This window comes from Medicago sativa, chromosome 6 (assembly GCF_051527215.1).
Source record: "Medicago sativa cultivar Bolivia chromosome 6, Bolivia_mono, whole genome shotgun sequence".
NCBI classification, from domain to species: Eukaryota; Viridiplantae; Streptophyta; class Magnoliopsida; order Fabales; family Fabaceae; genus Medicago; species Medicago sativa.
The window spans coordinates 28,555,159-28,580,811 of NC_140754.1; the positions used below are offsets into that span (position 1 = coordinate 28,555,159).

The following is a 25,653-nucleotide window of genomic DNA, read 5'->3' on the forward strand; positions in this document are numbered from 1 at the left end:
AATGTATCTAAGGTTTTGATTATAACAATGTATGAAAGAAAAATTAGGAACTCTAACAAGTGTTCAGGCGTGCTGGACCATAAATTTAAATTCTGAATCAGATGTCAACTTGTTGGTTCTGAGACACCAAGCTCTAAACACAAAAGAACACATTTGGTACTCAAGAGAAGCTTTGATGACTTAGATTCTACAGGACCAACTCATAGCTCGTCGAGGCTAGTCTATGCCAATGGACCTCAAATTTTTTGGGGCCTATAATATTTTTATTTTTTTTGTATTTAAGGAACTAGAATAATAGTTATATATGGTTAAAGTGAATCTGATGGAAACATACTCTGATGGAAGCACATTCTGATGGAAATGTCAGTAAATGAACACTCTGAGAGATTCTGACCAGTTTTGTCTTCTTCTGAAGAAACGTCGCTTTCAAGTTCTGATCGTATTGTTTGTCTTCTTCTGACCACGTGCAGAAACAAGCAAAGTGTTTTTAAAGGCAAAGGGAATGAAATGGATCATTCCAAAAGAAGCAAATGATCCATCTAGTAATATTCAACGGAATTATCCATTTGAAGCAAAGTATAGAAACATGATCAAAGCTTCTCATGAAGTTTAAAGCGCTAGCATCTTTCCAAACATTTGCACCTTTATTCTAGCATATTTAACGACCTGAGTGTTTGAAGAACGAAAGAGACTTCGTGAAATTTTACAAATGCTAAAACTCTATCAAATTATATAGCGGACAAACACTTGGAAAAATTCTAACAAACTTTCAATCTTAAAATTTCTTAAGTGTAAGATGTCACTCTATTTATAGCTTTACAATCGACTTAGAAACTAAGCAACATGTGAATGTTTATGGTGGAGAGCAAAAGGTGAATGTTTATGGTGGAGAGCTACTCTATTTATAGCTTTACAATCGACTTAGAAACTAAGCAACTAAAAGGGCAAAACAGTAAAGCTGCAACAGGGTAACTTGGGCATGAAGAAAAAGCAGCAAAAGTGGCTTCTGGAGGTGGCACGGCCGTGCCACATGTTGGCACTGGCCGTGCCAAGCTTCTGACTTGGTGGGAACATATTTTTGTTCCGTATCTTCGTATTTTCGCACTGTATTTGCTCCAGTCCTCTTTCTTTTGCTCCAAGACACCTTCCACCATATATTCGTTCCTAAAATATAATAAAAAGCAATTTGAAGTAAAATATTCAAAAAGGAAATAAATTGCAATAAAATCAAATCAAATCTTTAATAAAACTAAACTAAATAATGCGATAAAATAGACTAATTATTGACTCATCAAACTCCCCCACACTTGAATCTTTGCTTGTCCTCAAGCAAAAGGCAATGGACATAGCAGCAACTAAAAGGATTAATTATGGCAATGCAATTGAAAACACAAGTCTCTTTGAAGGTTTTGTTCCAAGTACACTAATCATAATTTCAAACATTCGTCGTGAACCTATTCAACCCAACATCAAGTCTCTAGTGAGTGTGTGTGTGCAGTCCAACCTTTTTCTTGCTCCTGTATAAGATAGATATTATGAGGAACAAGTTCTATCCTTAATGCTAAAGTAACCGAGAAAAGTCCTTTCTTCATTTCATATAAGAGTGATGGGAATTTAAGTTAAAATTAAATTAACAATTAAGCACAAGGGGCTGCAGATGCTTAGGGGCTATCTATCCTCATAGGAAATCTTTTTGGATGTAATTGTCCTTTCCCCCTAGCATTGATGAATTTATTTTCTTTAAGTTCAAATTAGGGAGTCACCACCACAATTAGGAAGTTAGGGATTGTCCTTTCCCCCACATGTTGGTGCCATTCTCCCGCCCCATTTAACTTTTAACAATTAAAAATATAACATTGAAGCACAATTGATTAATTTCCCACACAAACTTATACTACTTTTACTCTAAAGACTTTAAAGGGTCTAAGTTAACACTAAAGATAGAACGTGCTCCTTAAAATACCTATTCATACACTTGTTCAAAGATTGCAACCGGGTGCTTTTCTCATTGGAGAGTTTTTCACAATAAAACAAGATATGGGTATAGCAAGAACACAAAAAACACAAGAAACCACTTTCATGTACAAGAAACAACCTTTAAAGAAGAGACAAAACAAAAAAATTTATGCCAAATTTTACATTGAAAACAAGCTACTAGTCATGCCTTTCACTATAAAAACAAAACAAAAGAATAAAGTTCAAGGGAGTTTGGAAACACTACGACTCTAGACACTTTATTAGCCCCCCCCCCCCTCCCCACACACACACACACACACACACTTAGGGGAAGCATTGTCCTCAATGATTCAAACAAAAAGAAATTAAAAGAGAAGAAGGGGTGCAGAAAGCTCACAATGGGCTATAAATAGCAGAAAAATTTGAATTTTGGAGTCTGCAAGCTGGCACGGCCGTGCCAGCCTTAGCACGGGCCGTGCCAACATTCTGTGGCTGGACACCCTTTTTGCTTTAAAAACATGGCACGGCCATGCCAACCTTAGCACGGGCCGTGCCAACCTTCTGGTCCAGGGGGCTTCAAAATTTTTTTCTTTTTTCAATTTCTTCGGATCACACTTGGACAATTACCTATAAAACAACTTAAAACAAAGAAAAACAAACAATTAAATGTGTGGGTTGCCTCCCACGAAGCGCTCTTTTAATGTCATTAGCTTGACAAAAAGAAAAACAACTTTAAGGGGGGTCAATAAGTTTCCAAGCAGCCACTACTTCAGTTCTTTCTCCTACATTGTAAACTTTTAGCCTTTGTCCGTTAACCTTGAATGGTTCGGTTTTTCAGAAAAGATTTCAATAGCCCCATAGGGATAGACCTTGCGTACTTGAAACGGGCCAGACCACCTAGACCTTAGTTTTCCTGGGAAGAGCTTCATCCTAGAGTTAAAAAGTAGTACAAGGTCACCAATTTTGAAGTCCTTTTTAAGGATATGTTTATCATGCCATTTTTTTGTTCTTTCTTTATAAATGCGAGCATTCTCATAGGCATCTATCCTAAGTTCTTCTAACTCACTTAGTTGAAGTTTCCTTTTTTGACCGACTAGATTTGGGTCCAAGTTAAGGTTCCTAATTGCCCAATAAGCCTTGTGCTCAAGCTCAACTGGAAGGTGACAAGATTTCCCATAAATTAGTTTAAAAGGAGTCATTCCAATGGGAGTTTTATAAGCCGTTCGATAGGCCCAAAGAGCATCATCAAGCTTACTTGACCAATCTTTCCTAGAGATAGAAACTATTTTTTCAAGAATGGCTTTTATTTGTCTATTTGAGACCTCAACTTGTCCACTAGTTTGTGGGTGATAGGGTGTTGCAACTTTATGTCTCACTCCATATTTTTGTAAAAGTTTTTCAAAATGTTTAGAAATGAAGTGAGACCCTCCATCGCTTATGACAACCCTTGGCACCCCAAACCTTGGAAAGATAATTTTCTTGAACAATTTCATAACTACATGTGCATCATTGGTGGGGGAAGCAATGACCTCAACCCATTTGGACACATAGTCAACAACCACCAATATGTATTGATTACCAAAAGAAGAAGGAAATGGCCCCATGAAATCAATACCCCATACATCGAAAATTTCAACTTCAAGGATATTGTTTAAGGGCATTTCATTCCTTTTAGTAATATTACCGGTGCGTTGACAATTGTCACATTTAGAAACAAAGAGATGCACATCCTTAAAAAGTGATGGCCACCAGAAACCAGATTGAAGAATTTTGAAAAAGTTTTTTGACTACTGGCGTGGCCACCATAGGAAGAGGAGTGACAATGGTGAAGAATACTACTTACCTCGCTTTCAGGGATGCATCTTCTAAAAACTCCCTCCGAGCCTCTTTTGAAGAGGTAAGGCTCATCCCAATAGTAGTGCTTGAGATCATGGAAGAATTTTTTCTTTTGCTGGTAGTTCAAGTTAGGTGGTAGTACTCCTGCTGCAAGAAAATTAACAAAATCTACATACCAAGGTGCGTTAGTTTGCGCCAATAAGAAGAGTTGGTCATCCGGGAAAGAATCATCCAAAGGCAACTCGTCCTCATTGGGTTCCCTAAGGTGGGACAGGTGATCAGCTAAACCATTTTCAGTGCCCTTTTTATTTTTTATTTCAATGTCAAATTCTTTGAGGAGCAAAATCCATCGGATCAACCTCGGTTTGGCATCTTTTTTGTTTAACAAATATTTTATTGCCGAGTGATCTGTGTAAATAATGATTTTTGATCCTACCAAGTATGGCCTGAATTTGTCAATAACATAGATTACTGCTAACAGCTCCTTCTCGGTTGTAGCATAATTTACCTGTGCCCCATCAAGGGTCTTACTTGCATAATAAATGGCGTGCATCTTCTTGTCTTTTCTTTGTCCCAACACAGCCCCAACTGCATAGTCACTTGCATCACACATTATTTCAAAGGATAAGTTCCAATCTGGTGGTTGTATGATTGGGGCAGTGACCAAAGCTTCTTTTAACCTGCAAAATGCTTTTAGGCATGCATCATCAAACACAAAATCTGCATCTTTAAGGAGCAAACTTGTTAGTGGCTTAGTGATTGAAGAAAAATCTTTAATGAAACGGCGGTAAAATCTGGCATGCCCTAGGAAACTTCTTACTTCCTTTACTGAGGTAGGAGGAGACATTTTTTCAATAATTTCAATTTTTGCTTTGTCTACCTCTATACCTCGTTCAAAAACTAAGTGTCCTAGGACGATTCCTTCTCTTACCATGAAGTGGCATTTCTCCCAATTCAACACTAAGTTCACCTGTTCACATCTTTCTAAAACTTTTTCCAGGTTAGTTAAGCAATTATCGAAACTGGATCCATGCACAGAAAAATCATCCATAAAAACTTCCATTATATTTTCAACAAAATCGGAAAAAATAGACATCATGCATCTTTGAAAAGTAGCGGGAGCATTGCAAAGACCAAAAGGCATTCTCCTATAGGCAAAAGTGCCAAAAGGGCATGTGAAGGTAGTTTTCTCTTGGTCATTAGGGTGGATGGGTATTTGGAAGAATCCAGAATAGCCATCTAAGTAACAAAAGTGTGAATGCTTAGCTAACCTTTCTAACATTTGGTCTATAAAAGGGAGTGGGAAGTAATCTTTACGGGTTGCTTTGTTGAGCTTCCTATAGTCAATAGACATTCTCCAACCGGTGACGGTTCTAGTGGCAATGGATTCATTTTTATCATTCTTAATAACAGTGAGACCACCCTTTTTAGGTACAACTTGAACGGGGCTGACCCATTTAGAATCAGAAATTGGATAGATAACACCTGCATCTAGGAGTTTTAAGACTTCTTTTTTCACAACTTCCTTCATGTTAGGATTTAACCTTCTTTGGTGCTCAACGGAGGGCTTATAGTCCTCTTCAAGTAATATCCTATGTGTACACAATGAGGGGTTTATTCCTTTAATGTCATCAATGGTATAACCTATAGCCTTAGGGTATTTCTTGAGGACGTAAAGCAATTTTTCAGTTTCAACCTCACTCAAGCTTGCATTCACAATAACAGGGTAGGTTGAGTTAGGGCCCAAGAATTCATACCTCAAGCTTGGTGGGAGCGGTTTGAGCTCCACTTTTGGTGCCTCTTTTGGTAGAGGGGCTGCCTCTTCTTTCATTAGCTCTTCCATGCCCAAGCCTTCCATAGGAGGGCTTTCATTCAATAACTCCTCGTAAGCTTTGGCATCTCCTTCTAGCTTTGTACCTGCATCACTAACTAAACATACCTCCAAACCGTCACGTGCAGTTGATGCTAAAGAGCACTCTTTCACACAACGGTCAATTATATCTAACATGCAACAAGAGTCTTTAATGGAGGGATTTTTCATTAGTTTAGCAAGCTCAAATTCAATAGTTTCTTTACAAACATTAAATGCCAACTTACCATTCTTAACATAAATTATAGCCCCAGCGGTAGAAAGGAAGGGCCTTCCCAAAAGTATTGGTACATGGTTATCTTCCTCTATTTCCATCACAACAAAATCTGCAGAGATATATATCTCTCCAATCCTGACAGGGACATCCTCTATGATTCCAGCTGGGTACTTAATGGAACGGTCTTCTAATTGTAGGGTCATCCTAGTTGACTTAAGTTCCCCCAATCCCAACCTTTCATAAAGAGATAAAGGCATTAAACTGACACTAGCTCCTAAGTCACACATCGCCTTTTTTACTATTTCAGAACCTATGACACAAGGTATGGAGAAACTTCCTGGATCCTTAAGCTTGGGTGGCAACTTATTTGGGATGATGGCACTACATTCCTCCGTAAGGTTCACCGTTTCACTCTCCTCAATTTTTCTCTTTTTTGAAAGAATTTCTTTTAAAAATTTAGCATAGGTAGACATTTGAGTTAGGACATCGGTGAAGGGAACATCAATGTAGATTTTATTCATCATTTCAATGAACTTTTTAAATTGCTCATCAAGCTTAGACTTGGCAAATCTCTGAGGGAAAGGAATTTTTGGTTTGAAGGGAAGTGGTGTAACTTCCTCACTTTGTGGTTTCTCACTCTCTTCTTTAGTCATCTCACCTTGTGGTTCACTAGTCTCTTCCTCAACCTCACTAGGCTTGACTCTTAAGGGGTCCTCTAATTTCTTACCACTCCTAAGTGTAACGGCGTTCATTCTAGGTTGGCAAAATTCTTGAACAACTAGAGAGAGCTGAGTCTCTAAGATTTTGTTGTGAGAGGAAATATAGTCTACTTTTGATGTAAGTGTAACAAAAGAGTCATTCAAAAGTCTAGTTTGATTCACAAGCTCCTTGAGCTGTTTGGATTGGTTAAAAAGATAATTTTCCATTAAAAGTTCAAGATTAGACTTTTGAATGACCTTTTGAACATTTGCATAACTTGGTGGTGTTGTTTCTTGAACCAAGGGGTTTTTATTGGGGCTCTGGTTAAAACTTACCCCTTGGTTGTTTTGAATAAAGTTTATTTGCTCAACACTACCTAGTTTGCATTCACTACATGTTTTACAATAGGGAGGTGTAGAAGTAGAAGTGCTAGCACTAACATTAAGTTTTTCAAATTTGTGGGTTAGTGCATCAATCCTAGAAGCAAGGTGGTCATAATTAGAGACTTCGTACATACCTGCCCTCTTTTTGGAGGGTGAAGACTTTGTAGTGAATTCTTCATTGGTCCATAGAAGGAGATTTCGAGCCATGTCTTCAATCAAGGCATAAGCTGTTTCGAAGTCCTTATTCATTAGAGCACCACCTGCAGCTGTATCAACAAAGATTTTAGTAGCATGAGATAAACCATTGTAAAAAGTGTGGATGATTAACCATTCCTCTAGTCCATGGAGGGGGCAAAGTTTAAGCATTTCTTTAAAACGTCCCCAGGAATCATGAAGAGATTCCCCCTCATTTTGAGTGAATTGAAAGAGCCTTGCCCTTAGTTGGCTGATTTTTGACGGAGGAAGGAAACAGATGAGAAATTCTCGCTTCAATTGGTCCCATGAGGTGATAGAACCAACTTTTAGGGAATGGAACCAATTAAGAGCCTTGTTTTTTAGAGAAAAAGGGAAGAGATGCAGTCTTAAAGTTTCTTGGTTTTTCTTATATGTTACAGTGAGCCGCCAAAAAGTTGAGATATGGAGATTGGGATCCTCATCGGGGGATCCCGAAAAATAGTTTTGCTGCACCATCTTAAGTTGGGCAGGCTTAATTTCAAAGTCATCACCCTCAACCGTTGGATGCACAATAATAGCATATGGCTCTTCCGTTGAAGGAGTCACGTATTCTTTAAGAGCATGTTTTTCAGCCATGTTGGTATTATTTTTGTGCTTTCCAAGAAGTTAATGGTGAAAGAAAAATAAAAAGAAAAGAAAAAGGAAGAAAAGATTTGAGAGGATTCTAATCACTAAGAAAAAGTTAATCAAATTAGTTAACTCCCCGGCAACGGCGCCAAAAACTTGATAGGGCCAAACCGCAAGTGCACGGCCTATCGAAGTAATAGTAGTAAGAAAAGTATCGTTCCGCTAGGGAGTTGGTCAATCTAATTAACTTTTAGAAAATGATTAGAGGAGAAAAGAAATAAGAAGTTTGAGAGTTCAGTTGTTGAAAGTAAATAACAATAATAAAAATAGCCTTGGGATTATTGGTTTGTTATAATAACAAATCTTTCACTAGACAAGGCTTTAACTTCTAATTCCATGGTTTACACCGTAATTTCTTTAGACCGGTTTCCCTTTAGCCCCTCACCTTTCTGATGAAAGTCCGGTGAGAGTTTACTTCTAGTAACCAAGCCTATTTCGCTGACTTGATTACTAGAGGATGCTTATAAGGATTGAAACTACTTGTGTCTCAATAATTGCAAAGATTATTTCGCTGCCTTTGCAATTATTGTCTAGATTCACTTGTTCCAACATCAAAACTCCGCTCTTGCTTTATGAATTGATGGTTGGGATAATGGATTAACAATTATCAAACCCTCCGCTTTCGCTTCCACAGTTTGATAATTGTTAATTCATGTTAAAACGGTGAATCTAAATCAGAAATTACGGTTACATAGAATTAGGGTTAAAGCTTGGTTCGTTAGGATTATGTCATTAGACTTTCCCAAAAATCCCAAGACAAAGAAGTCTACTCACTCATGTTCATCGTAGACATGGGGGAAGAAGAGAGAAGACAATAAAAATAAATTGCGAAAGAGAAAGTAAAGGAATAAAAGACTTTATTGAAATAATAACTAAAATATTCTAAGCAAAAGGTGAATGTTTATGGTGGAGAGCTACTCTATTTATAGATTTACAATCGACTTAGAAACTAAGCAACTAAAAGGGCAAAACAGTAAAGCTGCAACAGGGTAACTTGGGCTTGAAGAAAAAGCAGCAAAAGTGGCTTCTGGAGGTGGCACGGCCGTGCCACATGTTGGCACTGGCCGTGCCAAGCTTCTGACTTGGTGGGAACATATTTTTGTTCCGTATCTTCGTATTTTCGCACTGTATTTGCTCCAGTCTCTTTCTTTTGCTCCAAGACACCTTCCACCATATATTCGTTCCTAAAATATAATAAAAAGTAATTTGAAGTAAAATATTCAAAAAGGAAATAAATTGCAATAAAATAAAATCAAATATTTAATAAAACTAAACTAAATAATGCGATGAAATAGACTAATTATTGACTCATCAACCCACAAGTTATACTAGCCTATTTCTCTAGTCTTTTTCAAAGATGAAATGATAGCAAAGTACTTGGCGGCTAAAGCATTATGATCCATAAGGATTACCCCTATATATGCAGCATCAGGAGAACAAATTGAAGATCAATCGGTATTGACCTTTATCCAACCCATAGGAGAGGCCTTCCAATACAACTCAGTTATTGAATTTGAATTATTGTGCCTCTCGGTTACCTCGAAAAAACGAAGAACCACAAAATCTTCCATCGTAGAGGACATACAACCTTTGGATAGAGTGCTACTATGTCTAACCTCAACCATGACCTTATCAATAATCCCTTAAAATATTAATGAATATGAGATATTCGTAAATACTAATAGTAAAATATTACCCTTCAAATAATACAAATTTATTAGTGATATTATAATAGTTCTAAGATACAATAATAAGAAATCCGGGGGGTGTTACATTGGAGTTGAAATTCATATATACTTCTTGGACTAATAAGCCCATCAATGAAATTTAACCTAATTACATCAACAAAGTCTCATGTGAGCTCTTTATAAATTTGTTATTAGGTTAACTATTAGAAGACAAGCACACGTCGCCGCTTGAATTCTTCCTCTTTGTTTCTCTCTATTTCTCCAAGCTATCTTTCATTTGGCTTTCCGATATCTTTCTATCACTCATCTATATATAATACAAGTTCACACGTATCTATATGTACGGTTGAAGTGTGTATGATATGTAAGGGGGATACATCCTTTTTGATATCATTTTAGTCAAATCAATTATGTGTGTTTCTGTGTTTAGTCTATATATTTTATAATATTTCGTCATATATCGATATTTTATTTTTGTCGTTGGGTTCTTTTCTCTTATTTAATCTTGTTTTTTTTTCTTCTACTAGATCTATGTTGAGGCATAAAACCCAGATCCATGGGCTATCCTTCGATGCTTGATCAAATTCAAATCAATGATTATGTTTTGGACTTCTACACATTATCAATTATGATTTGCTGCTACACACTTAGTTTTTGCAATGTCCATGACAAATTTGTGACGGGTGTAATTTCTTTGATTAAATATGCAGAGCAGGTAAGCTTGGAAGAAATATAATTTTCTTTTAATTTTTATATAATATTAAATTAATATAATAAATATATTTTTTTTTTGTGAATTAATTGTTTTTATTTTGATGAGTAATATTTTTATACTTTATTTATATGGTATTCTTCGTTGAGTTTTTCATCTTTTGCTGTGAGTATTTTAGAAATTAGGATAACTTTAAAAGGAGTAATTCTTGATTTGATATATATATGTACTATCTATATTTTTTGGTTAATTTTATAATTTTGTTGATATGATATAGAGTCGATAGTGTGTATTTCGATTTTGTGTTTTAGATCCGATTTTAAACTGAATTTCAAGAGTTTATGTTAAGATCGAACATTGGAATGCGTGAAATTGTAGTTATCTTGATTGCATATAGGATATGTGCCTAATTTTTCTTAAGGTTGAACAATTATAAACCTTTATGGTTTGTTCGATGTTATTCAAAATGAATATTCTTCGGTTACGCAATTACATTGTTAGAGATTAAGATCATTCAATAAAGATCATACTCGTGTTTATATTTGATTCAACAATTTCTAAATCATATAATATTATTATGGCAAATTTTAAACAAATACTTGCATTCCCTCCCATGAATTATGATCCTGGGAAATATGTTGTTGTTACTCCACTTGATTTTATTATCTTGTAAACTATTAAATGTCTTCAATACGATTTGATGCGGCAAATATTTAAACATAAAGATCAACTTGTGAAATTTGTGTCGAAATTTTTTTTCTCTGATATTACTATTAGAATCTTCATGAAATGATGTATTTTCTGACCCTTTACTTTGGCTTGAAGGATTATAATGCAAGTTGCTTACATTTAAGTTTCTTCAGATATGCACCTTTAATCACTGGTGTTCCTAAAAGTTATCATTTTTAATTTATCCTTCTAGAAAACTTATATGTTAGGTAGAACTATGATCATATTTGTTCATTTCCTATCTCATTTTGTACATATATACTGAATTTGGGATTCATTTTAGAAAAACTGAATAATAATTATAAGAATTCATTCTTAGTTTTTGTCAAACAAAAAGAATTCATTCTTAGTGATTTATTTTTCAATCAATGACTATAATCCCCCTATTTTTTAGACTATCTTTTATTTTTCACTTTTATTTAAACCCCCTATTTTTTAGACTATCTTTTATTTTTCACTTTTATTTAAATTTAATTAAACTCATCTATTTTATATTAATACCATAAATATGTATAGTAAAACATATTACAAGGATACTCTAACCAAAGGGTTATCTGATTTGGACCTGGTCCAACAGGGACTCTCCTATTTTTGATAATTTTTTATAAAATGTTATTTTTGTTCTCCACTTTTTATTATTATAAAATACATTTATATTAAATGGTAGAAGTTCACTTTTCAACCATTTTTTTAAGGTCCACATTAGACACAAACCTAATAAGTGAACTACTTGAATATTAATAAGTTGTACATTATTTGAAAGAAATTTCTAATGTAAGTTCTTTGAAATTTTATCTTAGGTTATCGTATGTATTTTTTTTAGGAGATGTCATCTTATTAATGTTTTGTCAAGTATATGTTGTTGCTTGCATAAGTGACTTGTTATGTTGTTGATATAAATTTACCTTTATAATTTTCAGATTAAGTCCTACGTTTGGCTGAATGGATCTATCAAACAAGTGCCATTATCTCTCTCAGATTGTGTCACTACTAATATCTTAGATTTGATCGTTGGTTATTCTCGATTCCACCAAGAAATTGGATATTCTGATAAGGTTCGGAATAGTAATTTCGACTCTCATTTGAAACTTTGTACATAAATTGCTTTTCGATTTTATTTTTTCATTCCTCCAATTTAAAAACTATAAAGTTGAATTATCAAAAAAAAATTAGAGATAGAGATAAAAAATTAAAAACTTGAGACAATTATTATTTCTCTACCTCATTCTTAAAAAAAAAAAAAAAAATCATTTCTCTGCCTCTAGATTTTTTTTGTGTTGATTCAACTTTCTTTATTAATAAGAGTTAATTATTGAGTCTAATTTACATTTGAAAGTATCAATCAAAAGACTTTTAATGTTGGTGATTCCTCTGAGCAGTTCACGGCTGATGCAGGCCCTAAGACCATAGCTATTCAGTCTCCCATCCAACCAACCGGCAAAAGAACCAAGAAGAGAAGAAGATCACCAAAAGTTGCTTATTGGGGCCATCAATTTTCGATGGTGCATCTTCCAAAATGCAATTCAAAGATTTTTCTTCATAATTTGAAGGGAGAACACCGGATTGTTAATTCTGTCACTAAAACTAAAATACATACAAGTCACTCTCTATGTGGAGGATGGACGGATTTTGTCTGTGGCAATAGCATAAAGGTTGGTGAGGATAGAAGACTACTATACATTGGTTCATGTGCAGAAATTTTAAATACGAAAATTTCACAAGAGTTCAAAAAGGAGTTTCTTTGGGCTGAAGTGTCTCTTGTAGAATTGAAATTGGTGCCAATGCACAAATCATTAATCAATGTTGAAATTCTTCAATTATTTTTCAACATGGTGGGTGTTAATCTTATGATGCATGCTGGAAACTCAATGACATGGGATCCAGGAGGGTGGTCTCTTGTTCACTGAAGAAGTCAACATGCATGGGAAGTTCTTTATCAGAATGAGTGTTCGAGGTTGAGTTCTTCTTAGGTGGAGGAGACTGATGTGAGAGGGTTTCCTTAGTAATTTTATTATTTCAGCCGAATTTTAGTAATTTTCTGTTTTTATTTCAATTGGATATTTTCTGCTCATTAGGGGTTTGTTATTTCCCTATGTAAGCTTAACAGTTGTAGCCTAAGAGACGACTTTTATTCATTCAATAATATCTAAGAGAGTTTTTCTCAATTTCTGGTGAATTTCGGAACCCTATTTTCACAAATTTGTTGCTTGCAAACTTGTCTCTTTTCAATCTAGGTTTAGGGCTTGCTAGCCTACGCTTCCAACTGCGTTATGGACGAGTATCATTATTATTATGATGATGAAAGTGATGATGACATATGATATTTTGAAGGACGGATTGAAGAGATTGAGTTTAGGGTTTATGGAGGAGGTATTAAAGATGTTGCAATGTATTGGCCTCCATCTCCATGAACTTTGTTGTTTACTTGGCCTCCATAATTCACACATTTTACTTATTAAATATTTTAGGGTTAATTGTTCAAATTGACCTTGTAGAGAAATCTATAGAAAGTACATCGGATTGATCTGCAAAGTTTAATAGCATTTTGAATATGCCTCGATTTATTTTTATTTTTCAACCGAAACGTGTGAAATTGTTATTTGTTCCGAGTAATATACTAACATATCAAATTCTGTTTGCTTATTTTTTTTAGACATGGTTTGAACATCATAAATACCTTCACTCTGATATTTTAGTGTTTTTAAACGCGAGACAAATTAATTATGAATTATTTAAGAAATTCAGAATTATGGCAATATATTAGGTCCTGGTTAGGTGTAACGGGTGCTGATCCTCATTCCATCAGCGACCATTTTCACCAGTTTATTCATTGCACAGGTATCTCAAGGCGCCACAAATCATTTCTCCAACTCATTTGGCTGTTGGGAGTATGGTTAATATGGGTTAAGCGAAATAACAGGCTCTTAATAACATTCAAACTCCAATGGATCAGATTCTAGACAAAGTTAAATTTTATTCCTATTGGCGGCTAAAAGCTAAAAACACCATGTTCGTGAACGGTTTCGAGAGATGGTGGTCAGACCCTTTGGTTTTTCTAGGTCTTGACTGATCTATATTTTTGTAACTATGTTTTGACTCCTGGTTTGGTGGAGTGGTCCCGTTAGTACACCTTGTGCTAGGGATATTACACTCCAGTGTTAATATATTTCATTTTTTCTTCTTCAAAAATAAAGAATTATGGAAAAATTTATAATTAATTCGTCGCTTCGCGAAACAATTTTTTATAAAGACATAATTTAACCTTCTAAATAATAATAATAATAATAATAATAATAATAATAATAATAATAATAATAATAATAATAATAATAATAATAATAATAATAATAATAATAATAACAACAACAACAACTAGACTCTAACCCTCCTTAAAAAAAAAATAACTAGACTCTAACCCGTGAGATGCACATGTTTTTTGTTAATTCATATGCATTTGAAATTCAGTAACATATTTAACTATGATCACTATTATTTGTGAACAATTTTACATGCATACAAAGAAACAATAAAAATCCCCGTGAACTTAGCTCAATTGATATGGATATTGCTTTTTATATGCAGGGGCCGGGGTTCGAACCCCGGACACTTCACTTCTCCACAATTAAATTGTGTGAGCTCTAGGCACTAGAGTACTGTGAGCTCTAGGCACTAGAGTACTTGACCAAAAAAAAACAATACTCCCTCCGTCCCATATTACTTGACCTATTTAGAATATTTGCATTATTCATATACCATGCTTTGACTCTATTTTTCTACTAATATATAAAAACAAAATATAGCATATAAGATGTTGTTAGATTCGTCTCGATCAATATTTTCAAAATATCAAATTTTCGTAATTTTTTCTACTAGATTATTAAAGAAATTTAAGTTTAAAATTGTGCATTGACATACGTGACAGAGTCAACTAGGTCAAGTAATATGGGACGGAGGGAGTAAAAGAAAAAGAGAAAAAAAAGACCAATTCATAAAATTTAGAGAGCAGGAAAGGAATCTAAAAATCATGGCGAATCTTCAGATCACTTCAAATTATGTATTTCAATATAAGTCATTCAACTCATGCAACCAAAGTTCTAACAATAATTGATACACCAAAATAACTATTTAATTTCAATTCGTCAAGTGAGCTCTAGGCACTAGAGTACTTGACCCAAAAAAAAACAATAAAAGAAAAAGAGAAAAAAAAAGACAAATTCATAGAATTTAAAGAGCAAGAAAAGAATCTAAAAATCATGGCGAATCTTCAGATCACTTCAAATTATGTATTTCAATATAAGTCATTCAACTCATGCAACCAAAGTTCTAACAATAATTGATACACCAAAATAACTATTTAATTTCAATTCGTCAAAATAATTGTTGATCAAATATTTATGAACCAAAAACGATAAGCGTAATTGAAGGGAAGGAAAATGACAGTTTTATGAGAAGTGGAAAATGTGAGATAATAAATGGGGTGCAACTAGAGTACTAACAACAATTAACACACCAAAATAACTATTTGAGAACAAAAAATGATGCGCGTGATAGAAGGGAGAAAAAATAACAATTTATGGGAAGTGAAAAAGGTGGGATAAGAAGTGGAAGGCGGTTTTAGAATTTAAAAGCGAAATTAATTCAACATAAACTTTTGTGGCATAATGGCCAAGACTAAGAAGGATAACCATCTGTAACCTGATTCAACTCTCACCAAGGAATTTTTGTCTCACCAAGGAATTTTTGTCATATACCAAGGAATCAACTCTCACCAAGGAATTTTTATCATATACCAAGGAATTTTTATCATAAAGTTTTTTTAAGCTAATCAGAAAGGTTAAGCTAATCAGAAAGGGCGGGATTAGCGCTGCTTGCAACACTATTTAATATTTAGATATGTCATTGGCCCTTACACTTTGACCATATTTTAGCATTAGTCCTTTCACTTTTTTTTTTGTTTGACATTGGTCCTTGCACTTTCTAAAAAAATTGTAGTTGATCCTTCTATTAAGTCCATGTTAAAAAAAAATGCCCCATCTGCGACTGCTACAAACGATCCCAAATTTACAACACATGAAAATACAAGAAAACCACCCAAAACTTCAACATCGTTTTCAATTATGATATTTTACTCTTTGATGCATCCTCTTTCTTCTTCAACTCCTCTTTCAATCTGATATTTTGCCCATAAGTTGTAGACGATATTTTACTCTTTGATGCATCCTCTTTCTTCTTCAACTCCTCTTTCAATCTGATATTTTACTCTTTGATGCATCCTCTTTCTTCTTCAACTCCTCTTTCAATCTGATATTTTGCCCATAAGTTGTAGACGATATTTTACTCTTTGATGCATCCTCTTTCTTCTTCAACTCCTCTTTCAAACTGATATTTTGCCCATAAGTTGTAGACCAAAAATTGAGAGGCCAGAAGTTGCTGTCAATAGATTCAGACATATGTGGGTGAACAGAAGGACAAGGGCGAGTAGAGAAGCAGCGATGATTGTATCTAGTGATGGTGATTAAGAAGAGAAAAAAACGCAGTGAAGATTGAGAAGAGAAGCACGATGATGGAGAAGAGTATAGAAGCAACAATTTTTATATTCAACAACGTTAATTGAGAAGAAAAGAGAATGAACAGAATTGTACAATATATGAGAAGATAGAGTTCAATTCTAAAGAATTGGGGATTGATTTCAATTTTATGAGAAGATATATGGTGGTGGTCAAGGTTCGAACCCGAACCTTACATATTTTATGCATTGTCCATACTAACTGAACTAAGCTCACGAGGATACGAGAACAAAGTAAATATATAATTTGAAAACAATTATTTGAATTTTAAAGTAATATCACTTTTCTTATAAAAAAAGTAATACTACCTCCGTCCCTAATTATAAGACCCTTTTGATAAAATTTTTTGTCTCTTTTTATAAGACCCTTTTGGTATTTCCAAGTGCATTAATTAATTCTTTACAAACATACCCTTATTTATTTTATATCTTTTTCCTCAATCAACATTAAATATTATGTTGAAAATATAAACTAACTATCTCTCTTAAAGGATAAAATTGTAAAAACAATACTAATTACTAACAAATTTATTACACCTATCAATTTTCTTAATATGCGTTATTTTTTCAAAAGGGCCCTATAATTAGGGACGGAGGTAGTATTACTTTAAGTTTAATCTGACATGGCATGGATGCATATAGTTGAGTGTCAAATAATCTAACATTACGCCACATCAACATCAATTGAAATGTTAGATTCAATTTAAGAAATTGAATAAATCAGCAGGACAAAATTGTGGATTTAATAATCAAAGACCAAAATAAAAAAATTAAGTTAAAACTGGGACCAAAATTGCAATTAAGATTATTTTCAAATCATAGACCCTTCTTCTACCCTCTCTTAACTACTATTCACACAGAAACATTATCACAAACACCTTGGAGGCACTCCAAAACGAGCAATGTTGGAGCCAAATTGTCTGAAGAAAGCAGTGATACCTTCAACTCTGATGAAGAATCCATCTCCTGGAACCATTCAATCCACTCGCCTTGCTCTTCATGTTACCCAATTACGAAGTTATTGTTATGTCTACATTGCCTCTGGTTCCAACATTTATAAGCTTCAGGTTTATTGTTGCGTAACTTCCTTTTTTTAATTTTCAATTTGTTAACCCATTTTTTTCTTATTGATTCTGTTATAAATTGTAGCATGTTGTTTTTTCGGTGTTACTCTGGTAATCCACTTTGATTAGGTGAAGTTTGTTAACCACTTGAGCACAGTCACCTTTGATTAGTAGCATGTTTATAAGAGATGGTGTGACAATGTGTTTATAAGTGGAGGCAATCCTCACCTCACAAGCCGGCTATAAAGTAGGATACAGACACCGAACACACATATACTACACACATATACTGACACAACGACACTGCTAAAAATTTGAAAAAGTCTTATAATTCAGTGTAATTGTATGTGTCGGTGTCAGACACGACACAATTCCGACATGTGGACACACCTAATCCAAGAAGTGTTCGTGCTTCATAGCAAGCCGGTTTTATGGGGTTGTGTTAGGCCCAACCACGATTTCAAATATGGTATCATAGTCTCCTCCATGATATGTTGGGCCACCCTCCATTCATGTCCACGCTCCAGATGTCCAGTAGTGGGTGTGACGGGGTGTGTTAAAGATTCACACATTGGATAAGAGATGGCCTGAGGGCAATCCTCTCCTCACAAGCCGGTTTTGTAGGGTTGTGTTATGCCCAACCACGATTTTTAAGACTTACATGGATGATTTATTTTATAATTTTGTGTATAATCAATTGTCACTATTACAAAGTTGTAACCAAGTGATGGAGGATGAATTGTTCGGGAGAACCCAAATTCAAATTTCGGCTGAAACAATACTTGGCCAGACTTAACTTACCTTTCAGTGAACTCCAGACTATCAGAGTCCTTCTCTGAAAAGTTGAGGGTTAAGATTAAAAAAATGCAATACAAAGTTGTGAACTTTGGAATCGATGGATATGGAAATTTTGAGTAAACAACAATTTTGGTCTCTAAATGTGTGCGACGTTCTCATTATAGTTTTGTGAATGTATCGAAATTGGAAAAACATATTTTAGTGTCTTTTTAGTTAGTTATTTTGCTCTTTGGATGTGTTTTTTGTTAGTAAATTTCATCTATAAAATTACAAACAAAAGAGAGACTTGGGATATCTTTGCATTTTTGATACATTCAGAGACTATAACGATAGCGCCTCACACATTTAAGTGAATGATGATACATTCAGAGACTATGATGATAGTGCCTTATGCATTTACAAACAAAAGAGAGACTTGGGATGTCTTTGGATGTGTGAGACTTGGGATGTATTTGTAACTGAATAAGTTTTATTGTTTGTTGATAGGAATTCTTATATAAAATTTATTGAAAGAGAGTGTTCAGAGAAGTTACAGTGAAAAGATAACCTAAAGAATGAACAAACTGTAATCATTATCTTTCCCTGCTCCCGACATTTCAGCTTTGTCACTAACTCATTTCCTGCCAATATTACTCTGACCCCCTCCCTGGAAACAGCCTCTTGTGTTAAAAAACAGGGTAACTCTGCGTACAATTCACCAAAAATGGTGGGACCCCTTCCCGGACCCTGCGTATGCGGGAGCTTTAGTGCACCAGGATGCCCTTTTATTACTCTGACCCCCCTCCCGCTTAGGACTGAACATTCAGAGTGTGGGCAAGTGCTTGTGGAATAATAATATATTTAGGATAGACTGGGCCATATGGGACACAAGTCCTTGGTTTGGAACCTCTTAAGTTTAGGGTGTAACTCAACTAATGAAACCGACATATAAAGTGAGCACTGTCCACATCATATAAACACTACCTAGGCCATATCTCTGTCGATGTGGGATTCTCAACACTTCCCTCATGCTTAGGACTGTACATTTGAAGTGTAGACTAATACGGGAGGAATAACAGGGATTGCATTACACAGTTACTCATTCATAGATCTTTATTTTTCCTTCTAAAATAATTGTTTCATAGTATGGACCCTTTTTGTTACTGTCCCAAAACCTGACCTTCTCCCCGTATTTAATCCACAATGAAATTATAGAATCAACTGTCATATAATTTTTCGTGTGATTATTTATTTTGATTCAGAACACAAAAACATCACTTTGCTAGTTTATTTTGATTTGTTCTACAAATAATGATTTCCGTTTACTCAACTATAATTTATATTTACTCTCTAGATTGCTCTTCGAGGAACTTCAGTTGCCAAAGGAAAAGACAGTCTCTTAATACCTTTGCCCACTGAGGTATATAGCCTTTTTTTTTTTTTTTTTTTTGTTTTTCTTTTTGAAGAATGAGGTATATAGTTTTGTAAAGCCAATAAACGTGTTTGATTCTCTGCTTATTATGCTAAATGATACATCAGAGTTTTAGTACGTTTGGTTTCTTATCATAGTTACTTGTAGGTTATTGACCCTTCGCGAGTCAAACGCTGTCCCCATCGCTCAGAAATTCAGAGTATTGTTCTTGCTGATGCAGAGAGTATGTAATTTTGCGTCATGAATTTTCTTTTAATTTTTTGTTTAGCCACTTTAAAATAAAATGTTTGATGTTTCTGCTGTTGTAATGTTTATGAATAGATCAATTGTAATATTTTTCGCTTGTGATGCTTTCCAGGCCTTGGCTACTACCTGTTGGGAAGTGTGGATTCATACGGTCATCTTATTGTATCAAAGCTTGATGCGTCTGGTAGAGGTAATTTTTTTGTTTTTACCTGATTTAACACTCATTTTACTGTCTACAACTTCAGCCCTTTTGGCAAACTATTGTTTGAACTCGTATATTTTGGCAACTAACACTTTGAGAAATCTCCTACTACTTGTCAAAGGGTTCTTCACTACACCTTGAGAACTCGTATGTTTCATTAAAATATATGAAGATTCATAGAAAGAGATGAGAGGATCAGAGGTCCTCCGTAGAAAAACAAAAATACAACCAAAAGTGAACAAAAGCGAGCAATGAAGCAAAGCTATCCAGTTCCTTGCCATAACGATACTGTTAACTTAGCCTAAGTAGAAATCAAATGACCCGACTTATTATGTAGAAGCTTGAGATACAAATTATGATAATTAAACTTAACCTTGTGCACCAAAATTTAGCACATGCAGCTTTGTCATAAAAAATTGTTCCAAGGACCTAGAGCACACTGAATTCTTGAAAATGCCAAACAATGAATTCCATAAACATAATGATACAGAAAATTGCGTAGTTGCATATGTGCTTTCACCTAACACACCAAACATAAAGATGTTGGAAATCCAACCAAAATGAGGAATCTCCTATACCTCCAAAAATTTAACTTGAGAATTGTGAGCCGTTATATATTTAGCATCTCAGTTCTTTTGGTCCGAGTCGTGCTGACTCACAAAAACGATATTTTTGTAAATCAATTTTTCAAACCTTAACCCAGTGTCGTATTTCATATCATATCTGTAGCACCTGAACAAATCTAATATGTCACATTAATCTTAATTTTAGCTTTTTCATGCTGAGATTTTAAATGCTATCACTGACGAACTTCTGTTGGATGCATTTCCCCAAATTTGCAGGCATTGACAGACTTACGTATTCAGCATTGCCGCCTGATAATGGTATTGGGGAAGGAAGTTGGTCAGGACTCAGCTTTAGCCCATATCAAATTTCTATGGTGAGCTCTTTCAGTACCATTAATATTGGTTACCTCTATACATTTATTTTTCATGTTAAAAAATGAATTTTTTTTTTCTGGAAAAGCTAAACTTTTACATTTAGTAAATTCTTAGATAAATTTTAAAAGCATCTGTCATTTTTAATCTCACGTTGATAATTCACTGTTGACACTTTAATACAAGCATAGTGAATCTTAGTTTATAGATTTTGGTCTTATAAGAAAATCATTAAAAAAAGCAATAGAAGCTGTGTCACTGACCAAAACTTCAGTCTAGTATTACCATCTTTTCAATTTAAAGAAGACAAACAGAAAAACTAATTGTCTCCATCTTAGATCTTATTGATTTCTCACTGTTTCCTGTATGGGTTTTGCCTAATTGTGTTGAGCGGTTCCTTTACCCAGGCAGCTGTTGCTCGTGGCTTTTGCAAAACCATTGATATTTTTGACCAGGACATGCATGTTCGCAGATTACGACCGTAAGTGCTTTTATTTATCTATTTGCGTTAAATTATAGGCAATTGAAAATTTGCATCTATCTTTGTTTATCTCTATGTCATTCATTCTTATTCTGATTTTTATCATGTGATTGTTGTGATTTTTTATGACAAGCACCTCTGAATCATCATCCTTGATACTTGTACACAAAATAATTACATAAACAAATTTAAGTAAAAGTATATTTTACATTTACAATAATGATAATTGATAAGACTTGAAACTGAATACTTGATTGTATAATGTTTGTTGATTTAGCACGAGACAATGTTGTTTGTACAAATATATGCATAGAGAATCTAATGAACAGTCCCTAAGACCCGAAGATCACGAGTTCAAATCCTAGAAACACCCTTTTCGACATCTGGGGTAAGGCTGCATACGTTTACCCTCCCAAAGTCATACTTAGTACGAGACTCATGCACCGAGCTGCCCTTTATACTGATTTTATATAATGGAAGGTCTGAAAAAGTTTCCCTTTTACACTTTTTGATGAAACCTGGTTTGCCTATGTTTTGCATTGCTTTTTGTGTAGACAATTTAAGAAGTTTCAATTCTTATTCCTGTTTCTTCATTTTGACTTTCCTGGAACATAAATTATTTGATACTTAAAAATTTTGAGTTACTTGAACCTATGCAAGCATTCTTCTTGGTTAATTTAAAGGGGGAGCCTTGGCGCAACGGTAAAGTTGCTGTCACGTGACTGAAAGGTCACCGGTTCAAGTCCTGAAAACAGCCTCTTGTGTTAAAAACAGGGTAAGGCTGCGTACTATGCACCAAAACGGTGGGACCCCTTCCCGGACCCTGTGTGTGTGGGAGCTTTAGACTTTAGTGCACCGGGCTGCCCTTTTTCCTTCTTAGTTAATTTGTCATCTTGCAGGCTCTGGGACCCTACTTCAGTAAGCTTCATGCAAAATGTTGTAAATGGAGATCAAAGTTCTATGTTAGCTATTACTGAAGGAAGCCAGGTAATTTTATAGATTTATAGTGATAAATTATAAAAGCATAGAGACACCGTTTGGTATTGTGTCTGCTTGTTAGAAATCTTGTTTGACACAACATGCGTCCAACATATGTCTGTCCTACATGTGTGCCGTGTCACATACTGTTTCAACCCTTGTACTTCATAGGTTATAATGGATTCTGCTTTGTGTTTTCCTCATCTGTTTTTCAATTGCAGCTTACTATGTGGGACTTGAGAGTGAAAGAAAATGGTGGTTGTGTACATCGGATTAGCGGTACCCCTGGTGATACTTTATATTCTGTTTGCAGTTCTTCCACTGGTAATATTGCCGTTGCTGGGGTTGATCGTACTGTGACTATTTATGATCCTCGCAGGTTAGCTTCCGTCATCATTTCATGAATAACACTTCAAAAGTAATGTCTGCTATCATGACTCTGTATACATATTTAACCTATGTAAACATGGTGTATGCCTATGACTAGATTGTATATATTTTCTTAATTGTTTTTTAATTCACTTTTACATTTTCCTAACTATGCTTCATAAATCACTTCATATAGATGGTCGTCATTGTCTAGATGGGTGCATTGTTCAAAATTTGAGGTCAGTTTTTAACTTTTAAAAATGCACTAATCCTTGATCTTCCTACTCAACATTGATTACTGCTTTGATGATTTTTCTTAAAGAATGTATATTGCAGTTTTAATTTTATCTTCATTCTGATTTGCTTACATCAAACATATAAACAGAATATTTTTGCCTGTTCATTCTGAATTTTATCTTCAGTTGTTTTCCTCTGTTCAAGTAGAAAAGCAATATTTTTGCATGTTTACTATTGCTTCTATTTATGAATGTAATTGACTGTTTTCATGAGTACTGCAGATAACAGGGCTAGCTTTCTCAACAGTTGATCCAGACTATATCTATATTCAAGGGGTTGATTATGAGGTAATTCTTTTATGAAAAATTTTACTAACCAATTTATTACTTCTATGTTCAATAATATAACGAGGCATAAGAAAATATAGGATGAGTGTGAAATCAACAAAGGGATTTATCTTTTATGACCAAGTGGTCTAGAGTTAAATCTTCGTCATCCCCAGTTGACCAAGAAGTTCAGTTTGAACACAAAATACGTCGGCTTTTGCACTAGGTAGCACGTTAGTATTATAATACGTTAACCATTTTTGTTTATATCTAACTGATTAAGCTTTTTTCTGATAGTTGTTTCATAATGTTTTCTTCAAATCGCCGCTGATAAATGTTTTAATGGGTCTGTGAAATTGTACAATATGCATGTTACGAATTGAAAAATACAACTTTTTAAATGACAAGTATGCATGCATTACATATCATAAAAATCTAAAACACATTTGAGGAGATTAAGATGAGTGATAAATGCTAGTTTATTCCTTTGCAAAATCCTTTTGAGATTATATTTCTGGTTTATATTCGTGTAGATACTTCTACACGAATTCTACAATTTGGTGTTTATATTCGTTTATAATCTTTCTACAATTTGGTGTAACAAATTCAGGTGTTTTGCGGACAATGGAAAGAACGCAACAAGTTATTTTCATTTAGAGGAGACTCGAACTGGCTTGGCTTTAGTAAGGTACTGTGTTTCACAGCTCCTATATACATTTCAGATGTGTATGCTTTTGGGTTTGTTACTCTATGAAAAGGCTTAGTCTCATTCTTCTCATGTTTTTGATAATCATCATTATATTTGTTTAATTTGCACATTTCAGGTCTGTTTGTACCCTGTTCATAACATGTTCAATTTACTCCCTCCGTCCCAACATATATGTTACTTTAGCACATGGCACGTGAATTGAAAAATGCAGTTAATTTTGTATGAGAACAAGAAATTATAACTTAGTTAACAAAGTTACCCTTCATTAATGGTATGGGAAAGATAAAACCAATTATGTAACTTCACCTAGCATCTTAAGCATTTAGAAAAGTCTGCAGTAGACATGATTTGCAAATCATTGCTCCCCAAATACTAGATAGTGGTTTTCTTATTCGTACATTAGTTAGTTAAACTATTGAAAGTTGGAATTCCCCAAGGATCGTGGTTCTTTTATTAGTGTTAAATAATGTCAAATTTAAGCACAACACTACCACTCACATTTGTTGTTTTACCAGGCACATAAATAACCTTGGCAGAGTTCTATTTTCTTTTTGTTGGAGCTTTTTCTATACTTATTTTTAACATTTGTTGGCTCAAACTTGTGTACTTCTGTTTAATATTACTGTATTTTACTTTGCAGTGCTCCAACAAAGATGTTTTGGGTGGTTGGTGTGATTCAGGTAGCATATTTGTAGCTGATGTTGCTTGAATGATATTGATAAGTTGGTCTGTCCTGTAATCTTTCCAACTATGTATATTTTTTGTTGGTTCAGTATATTTAAACCATGGTAGAGCCCCATGTTTGAAAGGAAAAAGAAAATCAATGAATTTATTTTGCAAAAAATCTTCCCGTGCAAAATGTTATAATGCAATTCTAACCACAAAATGTGAGTTCATGTTATGGAATGCATTAATTTGTGCTATTTCAATGTTGTAATGTTTCAGTAAAAAAAGGTTTAATGTCCATTTCAAATTTCTATTTATTTAAGGTATCAAGTCTATTTTATAGTTTACAAGGAAGACCAGACCATTATTGCAATATAGCTTTGATCATGTTTATGTTATCATTCAATGGGAAGATATGTTTGAGGTGAACAATCGATGGTACCACACCCAAAGATGACCGGGTTGGTCTCCCGAGAATGCAATTGGATACAAACTTGTAGGGGAAAGGCATGGAAGTGGACGCTCATCGTTCGTTCGGAGTTCCCTTTTTCGAACGTTACCGAGAATTCAACGGCCCTCCCTGGGATGGGTTATTGACCATCAACCCAAGTTTCATGAACAATTCTTCATATCAACCAAGATTCGGGAGGCTTCATGGCCGGCCATTGCAGCTATGATCACCAGAGGATAGGTCGGGCACTGCCTACCATT

At 34.6% G+C, this 25,653-nt stretch overlaps 2 protein-coding genes across 3 annotated transcripts; one reads left to right on the forward strand and one right to left on the reverse strand.

Moving 5' to 3' along the window:
- Positions 1–2,753: 2,753 nt before the first annotated feature.
- LOC146914342 (uncharacterized) lies at positions 2,754–7,771 on the reverse strand. The gene is made up of 7 exons (XM_085721049.1): positions 7,100–7,771; positions 6,243–6,772; positions 5,064–6,113; positions 4,229–4,814; positions 3,800–4,093; positions 3,418–3,686; positions 2,754–3,225 (listed from the first exon to the last, which is right to left on the reverse strand). Exons 1-7 carry the CDS (start codon positions 7,769–7,771, stop codon positions 2,754–2,756), a joined length of 3,873 nt encoding a protein of 1,290 aa, XP_085577175.1.
- Positions 7,772–17,280: 9,509 nt separating this feature from the next.
- Positions 17,281–25,259, forward strand: LOC146914343 (uncharacterized). Of its 2 annotated transcripts, XM_085717196.1 has the most exons (12): positions 17,281–17,584; positions 19,713–19,778; positions 19,938–20,013; positions 20,149–20,226; positions 21,081–21,178; positions 21,584–21,657; positions 22,557–22,644; positions 22,857–23,014; positions 23,201–23,243; positions 23,523–23,588; positions 24,178–24,255; positions 24,917–25,259. In XM_085717196.1, exons 1-12 carry the CDS (start codon positions 17,420–17,422, stop codon positions 24,983–24,985), a joined length of 1,059 nt encoding a protein of 352 aa, XP_085573322.1. In that variant the 5' UTR covers positions 17,281–17,419; the 3' UTR covers positions 24,986–25,259. The 2 variants fall into 2 exon arrangements, with proteins under 2 accessions (XP_085573322.1, XP_085573323.1); XM_085717197.1 differs by lacking the exon at positions 22,557–22,644 and having other exon boundaries at positions 17,299–17,584; positions 22,949–23,014.
- The last annotated feature ends 394 nt before the right edge of the window (positions 25,260–25,653 follow it).

Bases quoted from the DNA above. Each gene is read 5' to 3' on its own strand.
- LOC146914342 (XM_085721049.1), bottom strand. From the start codon at position 7,771: ATGGCTGAAAAACATGCTCTTAAAGAATACGTGACTCCTTCAACGGAA. The intron at 3,687-3,799 runs GTAAGTAGTATT...TCACTTTTTAAG, and splicing joins GATGCATCCCTGAAAGCGAG to GATGTGCATCTCTTTGTTTC. The intron at 3,226-3,417 runs GTTTGGGGTGCC...TTCTATCTCTAG, and splicing joins AAGAAAATTATCTTTCCAAG to GAAAGATTGGTCAAGTAAGC.
- LOC146914343 (XM_085717196.1), top strand. From the start codon at position 17,420: ATGTTGGAGCCAAATTGTCTGAAGAAAGCAGTGATACCTTCAACTCTG. The intron at 17,585-19,712 runs GTTTATTGTTGC...TTTACTCTCTAG, and splicing joins CCAACATTTATAAGCTTCAG to ATTGCTCTTCGAGGAACTTC. The intron at 20,227-21,080 runs GTAATTTTTTTG...CCAAATTTGCAG, and splicing joins GCTTGATGCGTCTGGTAGAG to GCATTGACAGACTTACGTAT.